The sequence below is a fragment of the Ascaphus truei genome, chromosome 3 (genome assembly GCF_040206685.1).
Source record: "Ascaphus truei isolate aAscTru1 chromosome 3, aAscTru1.hap1, whole genome shotgun sequence".
NCBI lineage: Eukaryota > Metazoa > Chordata > Amphibia > Anura > Ascaphidae > Ascaphus > Ascaphus truei.
Window position 1 is genome coordinate 253,014,034 of NC_134485.1, and position 15,554 is coordinate 253,029,587.

The following is a 15,554-nucleotide window of genomic DNA, read 5'->3' on the forward strand; positions in this document are numbered from 1 at the left end:
ATATCAAAAAAATAACCTTTCCTATTTCCTTACTTAATCTGAATCCTCCAGTCCTGTCCTTACTGACACCCCACTAAATCTGTACATGCATGCAACACTCAACCTCTCATTAAGTTTATCCGTGAGTTTCTCGCCTTTTTACAGCAATGATGACCACTCAATAAAATTCCATGTATATCCCCTGCTTAAACTCTATATTTTTATATTGGTATATACAGTTTTATCTTATATACATATGCATATATTACATGTAATGGGATGTTACTCCCTTGTTTGAAGCACAGTAACACACACATATATATATATATATATATATATATATATATATATATATATATATATATATATATATATATATATATATGTAGAGGTGTATCAGTACCGTGTTAGCCGAGCTTCAATAATCAAAAAATAAATAGATGATACCGTTCTGTGGCTAACGAAATGCTTTTATTTGTGCGAGCTTTCGAGATACACTGATCTCTTCTTCCGGCGATGTTACAATGAATGAAGCAAGCAAAAGCTATACTATAAACAGTGTCTATTGGAATGTTATCTGTGCTGGTCCTTCCCCCGGTGTGGATGTGTTTTATGGCTGGAGGTGTCAAAAGGTTCCTGAAAGCAAGTGATGAAAGAGTGTGTATGTGTATCAGTGTGAATTAACATGAATGGAGAGCCCTCAGTATATACAGTGCTTTACAAAAGGTGTGTGTGGAGGAACCTTTGACACCTCCAGCCATAAAACACATCCACACCGGGGTAAGGACCAGCACAGATAACATTCCAATAGACACTGTTTATAGTATACCTTTTGCTTGCTTCATTCATTGTAACATCGGCGGAAGAAGAGATCAGTGTATCTCGAAAGCTCGCACAAATAAAAGCATTTCGTTAGCCACAGAACGGTATCATCTATTTATTTTTTGATTATATATATATATATATATTCATATTTATATATTCATATTTATTTAGGACACTGTATCAACTGTTAAGTGGGAGTAGTGTCAATACCTTTTCTCCTCTGCTTCGGAAGGGGCCACGTGCTGCAACCATTTCATACAATGTAACACCCAGTGAGAAATAATCTACTGAATGATCATATTCTTCACCTTGCAATAACTCAGGAGCCATGAACCCTATAAAATAAAATTAATCACAATAGCATTACAATGTGGATATGCATTAAGTTAAAGTAAAGCTATACAGTGGCAAGAAAAAGTTTGTGAAACCCTTCGGATTTTCACATATTTCATGTATTAAAATCTAAAATGTTATTAGAACTTAATATACGTCCTAATAATAGATAAAGATAACCTGATCAAACAAATAACAAACACATTATACTTTTTTTAACATTTATTTATCCACAAATGATTCAATATTCAATATCAATGTGTGAAAAAGTATGTGAATCTTTAGATTCAGTATTTGGGGCCATCCCCTTGAGCAGCAATGACTTTAACTAAGCAGTCCATCGGTTTGGAGGAATTTTGGCCCATTCGTCCTTACAGAATTGCTTCGACACATGGCCCACTTTCGGTTCAGCTTCAGCTCATGGACGGATGGCCTGATATTCTCCTCTAGAATCTTCTGGTACAATGCGTAATTCATGGTTGAGTCAATGATGGCAAGCCATCCAGGTCCTGAGGCAACAAAGCAGCCCCAAACCACCACACTACCACCACCATGCTTGACGGTTGGGAAGAAGTTCTATTCAAAAGCAGTGTTTGGCTTTCGCGAAACATAACGTTTCTCATTTAGGTCGAAAAGTTCTAACTTTGACTCGTCCGTCCAGAGAACATTGGCAAACTTCAGACGGGCAGCAATTTTCTTTTTAGAGAGCAGTGCTTTCCTTCCGGCTATTCTTCCATGAACACAATTATTGTTCAGTCTTTTTCTGATAGTTGAGTCATGAACACTCGCAATAGCCAAGGCGAGAGTGTCCTGCAGATCCTTGGATGTTACTCTGGGGTTCCTTGAGACATCCTGGATGATTTGGCGGTTTGCTCTTGGAGAGATTTTGGTAGGAGTGGGTAGAGTGACTATGGTCTTGAATTTTCAACATTTGTAGACTATTAGTTTAGTTATGTGCCTTGGGGGAGGGAGGAGAAGGAGCCTGGGGGAGCGTTATAGACTTGGAAGAGAGGGTAGTTATAGGTCTAGTGTGGTAGGTATGTTCTTGAGGGGAGGGTAAGTATGGGCCTGGGAAACAAGTGGGGGCGAGTGTGCCTATCTGTAGCTTTGGGAGATGGGGCATCCTCCTAGATACCTGTGAAGGAGCCCGCAGAGTTCCTGCTGGAAGGAAGCCATGGAGGTGGCTGTCAAGAGGGCCTTCCTTCAGGCACCTTCATGGGCATCCGCCAGCAGGCCCCGTATGACATGCACCTCTGTGGATCTCCAGCAGGGCACCCGGCCCCCTGACACCAGGCCCTGGACCAATGTATGTTGTCCTGAAAGTGCTGTACTTTAGAAGACTTAACTGAAATATTCAGTAGCCACACTTTTCAAAAAGTAGTTTCACAACAACACATTATTATTTTTTGCATTTATTGTAGAAATCAGGATACACAATCCTGGGGTTAACCCCTTCCTCAGTTGCAATGGTTATGCTCTATGTTTATGCACTATAATCTAATAAGAAGTGCGGTAAGACTATATTGTGATACCATCACTGTCATCTGGGTGCTGAAATAGGGCAGCTATGGGACTTTCCAACACACAGAGAGTTAATCTCCCTAGAGAACCCAGCAGCAGCTGCTGCCTAATTGAGCAGACTGAACAAGGAAGTGTTTTAAAATACAGACTGAAAGCTGCCATGCTGAGAGACTGACTGCTGTCCCAGAGAGAAGGGGACAGTTAAGATTTCTCCACAGCTGTGGAAGCTGGCACAGCCTCCTAGACCTGCTGGCCGGTGGTCGCAGAGCCTGCTGGGACTGCCTGGGTTGTTAATCCCAGGAAGAAGAAGGAAGGACGAGAGACTGTGCTAAAGCAGGGGTGTCCTATCCTTAATATTGGACTTACAGAGGAGAGATTCTCTGACCTCTCGTGGGGCCGAGCTTCCCTAGGAAGGAAGGACACGAGACCGCGCTGAAGTGGGGTCATCTGCTCCAAACCCTGGACTAACAGATAAGCGAAACCCTTTCTTGCTGTGTACAGAGACTTTATATGTTCAGTCATAATAGTAGCTGTTTACGGTGGTAATCATTTTAGCTGTCCATTCGGGTATTAAGGGTTAAAGCTTTATGTGTAGTTAGTCTCCTAAGAGGAGTAGAAGTTTATTTTATGATTTAGTTTTGACTTAAAGGACCGGTGGGCCTATTAGTATATTATTTATCCCTGTAAATAAAGCCAATCTAGAGAAATATTACATTTCCTGCCTTAATCTGGGACTAAAAATGCTACAACGTGGTGTGGGCATCACAATATACTTTAGAAGACTTAATATACTGGAAGTGGAGAGCAAATGTACGTTTCAGACCCGTCCCCTCTGGCCTTAACCCATAATCATACAATCATACAGCATATGTAGCTTCCACTAGAGCCAGGGTTTCTGGGGAATGGCATGCAAATGAGCACTCATAGTGCATAATTATTCATCCCTTCTTATCCACTTTAACATAGGATAAGGGATGCATGTTAACGAGGATAAGAAGCAAAAAGTGTACTGTATGCAGTGTGAGTATGCGGTACGGCAAGTTTATTGACCTGTCTGAAACGTGAATATGCTTAGAAGTGGGGTTTATCATTGCTGGATGATGGAGATTTGTTATCACTTTTCTACTGACTACAACTTATTCATAATGATTGTCCGACAGTGACGTTTACACCACTTCAGTCCTCAATGTTTGTGGTGTTGATAAAAGTTGCAAAAGGCCCTCACATAGACACAGTATATTATTCATAGTATTGTAAAAAGCTGTTGGAAAGCTTAAAAAATGGAGCCCATGGCTTTGGCCAGTTAGTCAAGTCTCAGGCCAGACAGAAAGACATTAACTGGCTGGGCAGGAAGGAAAATTGAGCAAATGGTGACTGGAAACTTTGTGTGGTGGGGACTGTGCTTTTAAAGGGGACCCCAGTGGCAAGAAACTTATATTTTCTTCCAGCAGCATTCCACTCCCCTCCTTTTAATTTGTGCCAGTTGGGGTTTGCTTGTATTGTGTTGGTTTGTTACACAAAAAATAAATAATGATAATAAAATGTACAACAAACAGTAATAGATATATGTAAACAAAAAGGTGTAGTTATATATATTTTTATTTGTTTGGCACAACAGCTCCAAGTGTGTTGGGGCAAGGCTTTGCTAGGCAAGCCAACTAGTCTTATCCAAAGGTTGTGTTGGGGGGCTTGGCCTATACGCATATGAACTTGGCTGGCTTGGTTGGGTCATCTAGCTCACATTGGTGGGCCTCAATTTCCCTATTTTATGTTCACTAGGCTGGGTCAATCACACTATAATATATTATTCTTGGAACCCTTTCAGTGTTCATGAGCGATTTCCTAAGCGATCACGTGATTGCTTCATTGTTTCGGATACTGGAAAGGAAGGCGATGCTCCTCCCCTTGTGTTCAATTCAATACCAGCACTCCTGTGCTGATCACGAACACTACATAGAAAAGTTGGAAAAGGCCATGACGTACTGTGTACGTCATAAGTGCATCGAAGGGGATAATATGTGGCTGTGTTTTGTGTCAGTCGTTGGGCTTTGATTCTGGTTTGGGGGGGGGAGGAAGTAAGGCCTTAGGGAGGCTGTCCCTTTAATGAGTCTTGTCATGTAACTTTTTCCTAACTCCTCTTATTAGTAGTTCCCAAAACACAAGCAGACACACACTGAGCAAAATTGGAGCAAAGTACCATGACTCTTGAATGCTTAGTGGTATAAATCATGCTATCTGCAACAATTGTGCAGCAAAATTGCCTTGATACATCACCCCATTGGAGTGCAAACATATCTGTGAAATAGAGCCAATGTATTAATTCCTCTCGCTGCCACAGAGGAATGCAACACATTGCTGTGCAGTGCCATCATTCCCCTCTGGCAGCAAAGGTGTTAATGCCTTATTCATTTCTGCAGACTTATCTGTATTTCTCTTACCTGGAGTCCCTGCGTAACCTTTGGTTTTTGTTTTCTTCTCCTTCAATTGCACAGCAAGCCCAAGGTCAGAAATGCGGACATTTCCTGAAAAGTAAATATAAGATTTGTTCTACAGCACGAGACATTCACCTTCTGTCCTATGAGCCTACTTCAGGGGGGTTCAACTCCAGTACTCAAGCCACCCCACCCCCCCCTTCCCCCCCCCCCCCCCCCCAACAGGTCAGGTTTTCGGGATATCCCATCTTCAGCACAGGTGTCTCAATCAGTCCCTGCTTCAGCACATTTGGCTTAATCAGACTGAGCCTCTGATTGAGCCACCTGTGCTGAAGCTGGAATATCCTGGAAACATGACCTGTTGGGGGGGGGGGGTGAAGCTTAAGATCAGGAGCTGAGCCCCCCTGGCCTATGTAAAGCAGCAAACCAGAAGTCTATATGAGTTTAAGCCCTTATTCCACAAAGTGCAATAGCACCAATTTGTTACTATATACTACAAGGGCCATAATGTTAGTATCTTACTACTTGAGCATTTTTTTTTTTTATGAAAACATTGTTGGTATTGTACAAATCATGATTTTCTTAAGCGCTGGTGTCCGTGGTTACCATGGTAACCTTTGCACCGCAGTGGTCTCCGAAAGGAGTTACATGTTATCCGCCCGGGCACTTAATCTGTCCAACGCTTGCACCTCCTGAACGAAGCATCGGAAATACAATCAGCATTGAATAGGGTAAGAGGACATCTTTTAAAGTAAGTTAAAAAAAAAAATAACACCAAAAAAAACCGCGACTTCTGCTTCAAGTGCCACGCTCACTGTAATACAAGCATCAAGGAAATGTATAAACAGGTGAAAAGATGAGATACTAATAAGCAACACGGGAATTCACTGTATGTGTCACGTGTGATAGGCATTTTTGAGCAAACGCAAAACTGCATTTGTTTCAAATTAGCTTCTCAAATCGGTTAGCAGGACCACAAAGGTGTCACTTCAATAGAACTTAGAGGGTCTTATGGCTGCCAAACCAGGAAAAAGCAATCCCAATGAAAGCAATTGGAGTTTTTCTTTGAATAAATCTGGTGCCATTATTTTGCGCTTGCTGCCGTTTGGCTACTTTTGTTTTAAAGTCATACTGTTTACAAATGGTATCCCCTACTAATCCTGTTACATTGATCAACTAATGGACATCTTCAAGTGAATGGATCAACACAACCAATGTTTGCAAACACTTTCCCAGGTCTATTTTGCATATGCATATATGCATTGTGTGACTTAGGTGTGGCCTAACCCACTCTCTAACATTCCCATTGGACCGATGGGATATACATTCTTATTTCCATTATACTGTAAGCACATGTGACAGAAATCATGACAGATTGTCTTTTTATGTAATCAGTGTTTATTTATGCTGAGGCTATCTTGCCTTAAAGGTGAATACACACGAGTTCATTAAAGAAATCACTGTATGTGCACCAAGTGCATTACTGTTTGCATGACTACTACCAAATACCAATGATTTTGTTGGGGGAAAAAAGAACAGATCTTCATTAGTAGAACCACAGCCATAAAATGTTCTTCAACGCAGCAAAGCGCTGCAAGCTGTTTATACATTTAAAACCAGAGACAGAACATGAAACACAGACAGAGCTCAGTGCACATCCAGTGAAACTTATACACGGTACAGTACCTAAATATGTATGTATAGATATCTATTAAATAAAATGGTCTTTTAGTTTAACATTGTATTTAATAGATATCTATACATATATATTTAGGCACTGTACCGTTATATAGATATAGATATTATTATACAGATATTGGTATGCATGTCCTTTCAAGGCTTCATAGGTTCCTTGTTCAGATGATTTTTTGGTGAGTTTAGTATTAATGTTTCTCAAGATGAGACAAACATGTCGTTCATAGCCAATGTACAGCATTCTTTATATATACTGTATATGTTATGCTGATCCAAGAAAATAGGACACAAACAAGCCAATACAATCAGGCCAATAAGTGTCAACCCAGAGTTAATCTAAACAATCATACCTAGGCTTAAAACAAAATTAATGGCTTTTTATAAATGTTCTTAAGGGATTATTACTGGTACACGCAACCATTTACATTTTCCTTGACATTTTCTTGTCAATTCCCTACTATAGAATATAGAACAAATAAAGCATCTTCCTGTTGCTTGATATTCCTCAGTAATTGCCTTCACATTATCAACTGAAAATAAAAGTGTTCATCATATATCAAAGCCAACACCGTGCAGCAAAAATAAACATACCGTCATTATCTAACAACACATTTTCTGGTTTAAGGTCTCGGTAGACGATTCTGTTTTGGTGTAAGTGTTCCATCCCGCATATAATCTGAGCAGTGTAAAAACAAGCTCTGGGCTCATCAATGCCTGGGTTTTCTTCATCAACATTGTAAATGTGAAACCTAAACACAAACAAAGTGTCGGAAAGCACATCATTTTATAAATAATCGGGACAGTGCATTTTCGTTGCACTCTTCATTCACAACCATACCATTCGCTGCACAGATATAACTGCATTGCTTTATTTGCTTTTGCTCATCTATGATTAGCCTCATCTGCGTCAGAATCCTGAAAGGCTCGTCTAGTTTAGAGGGATTATAATTTTTTACCGTGATATTACGTTGGTGTGTGTGGCAGAGCAAACAATATGAACGCAAATGATAAACACCAACAACTAAAGGGGTAATTTTATATGCGATGAAGTGTGGCCATTCAGGCGGTTTTCAGCTTTAAATCCCAATAGACTTCATTGAGGATTTTCAACTGAAGTCGACCGGAACTACAGTACCACTTTATCCTACATAGAATAAGGCCCTAAGTGATGACAAATAAGAATAAACATGACAATACAAATCAGCATGATATACTGTAGGCTCATATTCAATAAGCGGTGTTATTCTATAAGACACTTTCCAGTACTGGAAGACACTGTTCATTCAAGTGAATGGTCAATCATTTGTCTTCTGGTGCCAAAAGGTGTCATGGAATAGCATCACTTTGTAACTATGGGCAATCATGTCTCATAGAGGCAATCTTTATGTAAATTAACAAGATTTAGCCTTACCAGTCAATGTTTACCAGATCAATATTCTAAGAATTTTGTTCACATGACCTTATTCCCATAATTTACATATAGACGCGCAGACAGCTAATAATAGGCCTAGCATACGCTTAGTCAGAAAAGTAGATTATTAAAGGTGTTTTATAAAGTACTGATATTATCTACAACACAAAGTCAAAGTCTAAAATGTTTGCTACTTACCTTAGGTCACCACCATTCATTATAGTCATCACCAGGCAGACTTCAGTTTTGGTTTGGAATGCATATGCCAGTGAGACAATAAATCTACTATGGACCTTTGCAAGAATCCTTTTTTCCACCATAGCACCCTATAAACACAAGAGGGAGAATTTGATGCAGAAGTCTGCAGTTCTAGTGGTTTCATGATCACAAAAGAAACTTTAAAAAAAATGTTCTGTACAGACCATTGTGTTGTCTAGAATTTACAGAATACAGAAGTAAAGATAAGTACAAAATGTAATTGCGGTTTATTCAAAAAAATATCTTTGTACAGCTTTTCAAATTATTTTACTTTGTGTGCACCATCCCCCATCAATGCATAGTATGGATTTAAATACAAGCACACAGCTATGTATAGATTTCTAAGTAGCAAAACCGAAAGTTTTGTATTTCAGCCCTATGTTAAAAGTGTATGGAAAAACAGTAATGGAAGCACTCAAAGAAGAAATCCCCCCCTATTCGTTGAACGACATCACAATTAAAAATAGGTACCCACTACCTTTGATCACAGAACTCCTGGAAAGATTACGATCTGCCAAAATCTTTACAAAGCTTGACCTGCAGAGAGTTTATAATCTAGTTTATATCTGACCGGGAGATGAGTGGAACGCTCCAGTCACTTTTCAGCATTTCCTCTTCAAGACCTCCTGGACTAATTCGTGGTTGTTTATCTGGACGATATACTGATTTTCTCGGATAATCTACAAGATCATCAAAAACGTGTCTGTATAGTCCTGGAACGTCTATATATCAATTATATATCATGCTGGAAAAATTAGAAAAGACCTGCATGCAATTCCTTGGATATATCATCTCCCCTGAAGGTTTGAGTATGGATCCTACTAAGATTCAGGCTGTTGTGGAATGGCCAATCCCAAAAAACGAGAAGGATGTTCAGAGATTTGGGGGCTTTGCTAATTTCTATAGAAGCTTCATCAAAAACTTCTCCAGTCTAATTGCTACCATCACCCAAACTCACCAAACTCACAGAAGTTCATTTTGAATGATCACCAGAAGCTAACTCGGCCTTTTAACGACGAAAGTTTCTCTTTACCTCTGCTTCTGTCCTCATTCATCCAACCCCCAAACTTCCATTTTGTAAGGGCTCTTATTGTACGGAGGTCTATGCCTGGCTCTCTTTTGTGTTACAGCTCTCGCTCCAGTCCCTGCCCTCGTTTGATACCCTTGGTTTTGATCTCGGCTCTCGTTAGACTTCGTGTACCTCGCTACTCCCTGGACTCGGCTTTGGACCTCACTACGCTGCTCTCTCCTGCCCCTGACCTATGGCTTACGGATCTTTACCATCGGACCTCTGGCACCCGGACACGGCAAGTATCAGGCTAACCCTTTCTCACCAGGCCCGGCAATGCATCATACCACACTCCGGGCACGCCCTCACTGCTGTGAGTGCGTGTTATACCCTTACCCACCTCAGTATTGGGGACTGGCCAGGTCTGTGGGCAGTCAAGCATTACATTATGCAGAGCCCACCAAATGCAGACCCCCCTGAGGTGGGCCAAGGTGTATCCATGGATCACTGGCAATTCCTGAGCGATCAAGTAACGGCCGTGGCACAGCAACTTTCAAACCTTTCCCTGCGGGACCCGCCAGTTGCACCATCCCCTCCTGCCCCAGTACCTATGGGCATCTCGGAGCCACATATCCCACCACCCAACCGGTATGCCGGAGATCCCCTTACTTGCCAGGGATTCTTGAACCAATGTGACGTCCAGTTCGAGATGTCCCCGTCTCGGTTTCCCACAGATTGCTCTAAGGTGGCCTATATCTACGCCCTGCTGACGGGCGACGCTCTCGCTTCCACTTCGCCTCTCTGGGAACACAGATCTGAGATAACGCAGGATTGCCCCAGATTTCTGCGAGAATTCCAGCAGGTCTTTGATATGCCAGCGCGTAGGGAAACTGCCGCTTCTTCCTTGTTTCATCTCTCCCAGGGTCGCAGGTCGGCTGCAAGATATGCGGTGGAGTTCCGCACAATCGCTGCGGAGACTCGGTGGAATGATGAAGCCCTTTCCGCGGCATACTGGCAAGGATTGTCCGAAACCCTCAAGGACGATCTGGCAGCTCACGCTCGTCCCACATCTTTAGAGGATCTCATTACCCTCAGCATCCGGGTGGACCAGCGTATTCAAGAGAGACGTCAGGAGCGCCAGCGTCCCCGATTTATGCCGCCCACGCCTGCTTCTCCTAGGTCTCCTCCCTTGGCCTTTCCAGCATTGGACGCTCCTGAACCGATGCAGATCGGTAGTCAACAGCTCCGGACGCTGAAAGAACACACCGCCGAAATGAGGGCCTCTGCTTCTACTGTGGTTCCCCGGACCACCAAGTACGTCACTGCCGCCTGAGACCGGGAAACGAGAACGCCCAGTAAAGGTTGAGGGGCTTTTACTGGGTACCATCTCTCCTTGCCCCTCTCCTCCCAAAGAGCTCCCGAAGAGAATTATTTTGCCTATAACCCTCGAGGGTCCCAATGTCCGGGTAGTGGTGGCAGCATTCATCGACTCCGGGTCTGGTGGCAACTTCATATCCCCTCTCCGTGCCCGAGACCGAAACCGAGACTATGACGACTTACATCCAGAAGAATCTCAACAGAGGTTTTATTCGGAACTCCACTTCCCTGGCCGGGCAGGATTCTTTTTCGTGAAGAAGAAGGATGGCTCCTTAAGACCCTGTATCGACTTTCGTGGGCTTAACAAGATCACAGTTAAAAACCGGTACCCCCTTCCTCTAATTTCGGAACTCTTTGACCGGCTCCAAGGAGCCTCTGTATTCTCCAAACTTGACCTGAGAGGAGCTTACAATCTAATCCGAATACGCGAGGGTGACGAGTGGAAGACTGCATTCAACACACGCACGGGCCATTGTGAATATCTAGTGATGCCGTTCGGCCAGCTATCTTCCAAGAATTTATGAATGACATCTTCCGGGACATTTTGGGTAATTTCATCATAGTATACCTAGACGACATCCTAATTTTCTCCAAAAACCTTGAGGAGCACATTCATCACACCAGGGTGGTCCTCGCTCGGCTTCGCGCAAATAGCCTCTACGCGAAGATGGAGAAATGTCTCTTCCACCTATCATCCACAGCCTTCAAGGCTATATAATTTCCGACAAAGGCTTCACCATGGATCCTGAGAAATTGAAGGTTGTTCTAGATTGGCCGTTACCGAACTCCCTAAAAGCTGTCCAGCGTTTCCTTGGATTCTCAAACTACTATCGGAAATTCATCCGTAATTTTTCCACTATTGCTCTACCCATTACCACTCTTAACAAGAAGGGGGCTGACCCATCAGCATGGTCCCCTGACGCCATCAAAACCTTTGAGTTCCTCAAAGGAGCCTTCGTCTCCGCCCCCATCCTTCGTCACCCAGACACATCTCTTCCCTTCACCCTTGAAGTTGACGCTTCCGATGTTGGAGCCGGGGCAGATGGAAAAACTCCATCCTTGTGAGTTCTTATCAAGGAAATTATCTTAGGCCGAGAGAAATTATGATGTTGGGAACCAAGAACTCATGGCTATCAAGTTAGCCTTGCAAGAATGGAGACACCTCCTCGAGGGTACCAAAGAGCCAGTGGCAATTCTCACCGATCACAAAAACTGATTGTACATTGAGGGGGCTCGTCGTCTGGGATCCCGGCAAGCACGTTGGGCACTTTTTTTTTCCCGATTCAATTACATGATTTGTATATTCCTGGTACCAAGAATATCAAGGCCAACGCACTTTCTCGCCACTTCTCTACTGAGGAAGGATCTAATGAATCTTCGGAGACAATTCTGCCTGCCAAATACATAATTTCTGCCAATACTTTCGATATCCTGGATGAGATCACCAAAGCCCAGGCTCATATCCCTAGGAGATTAAAGGTGCCACGTTTTCGCCACAAGATCCTGAAGTGGGGGCATTCTTCCAGATCAGCGGGCCATCCGGGCTTCAAAAGGACAGTGGATTTAATCAAATGGACCTTTTGGTGGCCTAGAATGAGCAAAGACATTTTTGCTTTCACGAGAGCTTGTCCGGTGTGCGCTCAGAGCAAGTCCGCCCGACACAAACCATCTGGGCTTCTCCTGCCCCTTACTATCCCTGAACGGCCTTGGAAACATATATCCATGGACTTTATTGTAGAACTCCCACCCTCTAAAGGGATGAATACGATCCTTGTAGTAGTGGACAGATTTTCCAAGCACACGCACTTTGTACCCCTCAAGGGTCTTCCCAATTCGGCTACCTTGGCCGACATATTTTCTAAAGAGATTTTCAGGCTACACGGCGTTCCACTCACCATTGTCTCGGACAGGGGCACACAATTCATTTCTAAGTTTTGGCGAGCTTTCTCTCAGAGACTTGGCATATCCCTCCTCTTCTCCTCGGGTTATCACCCACAGACCAACGGCCAGACGGAGAGAATGAACCAGACCTTGGAGCAGTATCTTAGATGTTTCGTGTCGGAATTTCAAGACAACTGGGTAGATCTATTACCCTGGGCGGAGTTCGCGATTAATTCGCTGAGGAATGAATCCACGCAAGAGTCGCCTTTCTTCATTAATTATGGGTTCCACCCTAGCAGTCTTCCCCTCTCTTCCTTTCCATCTTGTGTACCGGCAGCAGATATCCAAGTTTCTAATTTACAAGTCTCCTGGAAAAGGATCCAAAAAGCCTTGCAAGGGGCTGTCCAAAAACAAAAGGCCCAAGCAGGTCGGCGACGTCAGGTGGTACCAGAGTATAAACCTGGGGACAAAGTTTGGCTTTCCTCTAAAAATATCAAGCTTAAAACTCCTTCTCAGAAGCTGGCACCCAGATTCTTCGGTCCCTTCAAGGTCCTCGAACGGATTATCCCGGTAGCGTATCGGCTTTCGCTACCTTCCACCATGAGGATACCCTCAGTGTTCCACATTTCCCTTCTGAAGCCCTTCATCCAGAAAGTACATTTTCCGGACCGTCCTCATAGACTCAACCCCGTCGTGATACAGGGGCAAAAAGAATTTGAAGTCCAGTCCATTCTCGATTCATGACTTTCCAGGGAAAACCTTCAATTCCTCGTTCATTGGAAGGGATATGGTCCAGAGGAACGTTCTTGGGTACCTTGTCATCACATTCATGTCCCAGCTCTACTTAAACAATTTTGTCGGACATTTCTTCACAAGCCTTGGGAGGATCGTCCAGAGTCCGATCCTCAAGGGGGGGGGTACTGTAAGGGATCGGGGGAAGCGCACCTTACAGCGGGTCCCCGTCACCCCGGCTCCCAGTACTGCCGCTCGTCCCAGGCCCCCTCCCCGTCAGCTCCTTACCCGCTTTGGTCGGACGCAACGCCACTCCTCCGCGGCACACGCCGCCTCCGCCCACATGCTGCAGGGGCGCACGGGAGTGTTACAGGGCGCGCGTGCACCCGTCCTCTTCTACACTCCTCCTGCAGCCTTGGCTCCACCTCCCAGCAGCTGGAGGCTATTCCCACTAGGGAACACCACACCAGGCATCCTAACCTATCCCTGGGACCGCTCAGTCAAGCCCCCGCTCCGCCTCTTGCTCCCATTGGTTCTCCGGCATTTATAGTTCCTGTCTGCCCTCTCCTTCCTCGCTCTGCATAGTTTTCCTGTGGCTCTTGTTGTACGGAGGTCTATGCCTGGCTCTCTTTTGTGTTACAGCTCTCGCTCCAGTCCCTGCCCTCATTTGATACCCTTGGATTTGATCTCGGCTCTCGTTAGACTTCGTGTACCTCGCTACTCCCTAGACTCGGCTTTGGACCTCACTACGCTGCTCTCTCCTGCCCCTGGCCTACGACTTTCAGATCTTTACCCTCGGACCTCTGTCACCCTGGACGCGGCAAGTATCAGGCTAACCCTTTCTCACCAGGCCCGGCAACGCATCATACCACACTCCGGGCACGCCCTCACTGCTGTGGGTGCGTGTTATACCCTTATCCACCACAGTATTGGGGACTGGCTAGGTCTGCGGGCAGTCAAGCGTTACACATTTATAGTGCAGGTTGATGCTTTTGACTCAGCCATTGGAGCTATCCGCTCCCAAAAAAGAGGGCCAAAGATACTAATTTACCCTTGTGCATTGCATTCATACCAAATGTCATGAGCAGAGAAAAATTACGATATTGGGAATAAGGAACTCTTGGCAATTAAGGCAGTCTTCTCTGAATGGAACCACCTCTTAGAAGGAGCCACTCACCCAGTTACCATCCTCACATATCACCAAAACCTGGAATTCATCTGCTTGGCAGAGAGACTGCTTGCCCGACAAGCCCAGTGGGCCTTATTCTTCTCATGCTTCAACTTCGTGATCTCCTACCGCCCTGGCTCTAAGATTCAAAAAGCAGATGATTTATCTAGATTTTCTACTTGTGTCATCGAGTTTTAAATGTGAAGATCCAATTCTGCCTCAAAAGCCTTTCCTTGGTGTCACCTTCTCTCACACATTAAGGGAGCCTACTCCACAAACTCATTTCTAAGAAATCCCACAAGGGATGTTGAACTAATGTTGCAGGGCCGTATGTTCGTCCCGGAAGGGGTAAGGTTAAAATTAATGCACAACTCTAAACCTGGTCACCCAGTAGTCTAAAAGACTCAGGAGCTTTTGTCCTGCTCTTTTTGGTTGCCCAAATTGCCACAAGAAGTCAATAAGTATGTCCTCTATTGTGAGACCTGTGCTAGGAAAAAAACCCTCATGCCTCCCCTCTGGACTTGCTCCAACTATTCCCGGTGCCAACACATCAATTGGGGGTCCCTCTCTATGAATTTCATTGTAGAGCTGCCCCCATCCAGGGGAAACAATACCATCCTGGTGGTTTTTGACCGACTCACAAAAATTAGTAACTTTTTTATATCCCTACAGCAGGGCAGGTTGCCGGTTATGTGGGAGGTTTTCTGGCCTTACACAGTCCTGAACAGCATCATATCCGACAGAGGGGTACAGGGAATTCCAGAAAGCAGACAAGGTCTGGCTTGTTACAAAGAATCTACACCCATCAAGCTGGGCTAAAAATGTATTGGTCCCTTTAGGATTTTAGCATTCCTGTCACATTTTGATTGGAGCTCCTCATTTCATAAAACTTAACTCAGTGTTCCACGCCTCTTTACTGAAGTCTTTTCAGGA

General features: G+C 44.0%; 1 protein-coding gene across 1 annotated transcript in view; it reads right to left on the reverse strand.

Annotated features, from left to right (window-relative positions):
- The window catches only part of GRK1 (G protein-coupled receptor kinase 1), a 50,783-nt gene that overhangs the window by 23,612 nt on the left and 11,617 nt on the right, over nt 1-15,554 (reverse strand). Inside the window, exons 2-5 of the mRNA XM_075590621.1 lie at nt 8,395-8,522; nt 7,377-7,534; nt 5,097-5,180; nt 1,015-1,139 (exon numbers count right to left, since the gene is read on the reverse strand). Of these exons, the coding sequence (XP_075446736.1) occupies nt 1,015-1,139; nt 5,097-5,180; nt 7,377-7,534; nt 8,395-8,522 (495 nt within the window). The remainder of the gene's footprint in view (nt 1-1,014; nt 1,140-5,096; nt 5,181-7,376; nt 7,535-8,394; nt 8,523-15,554) is intronic.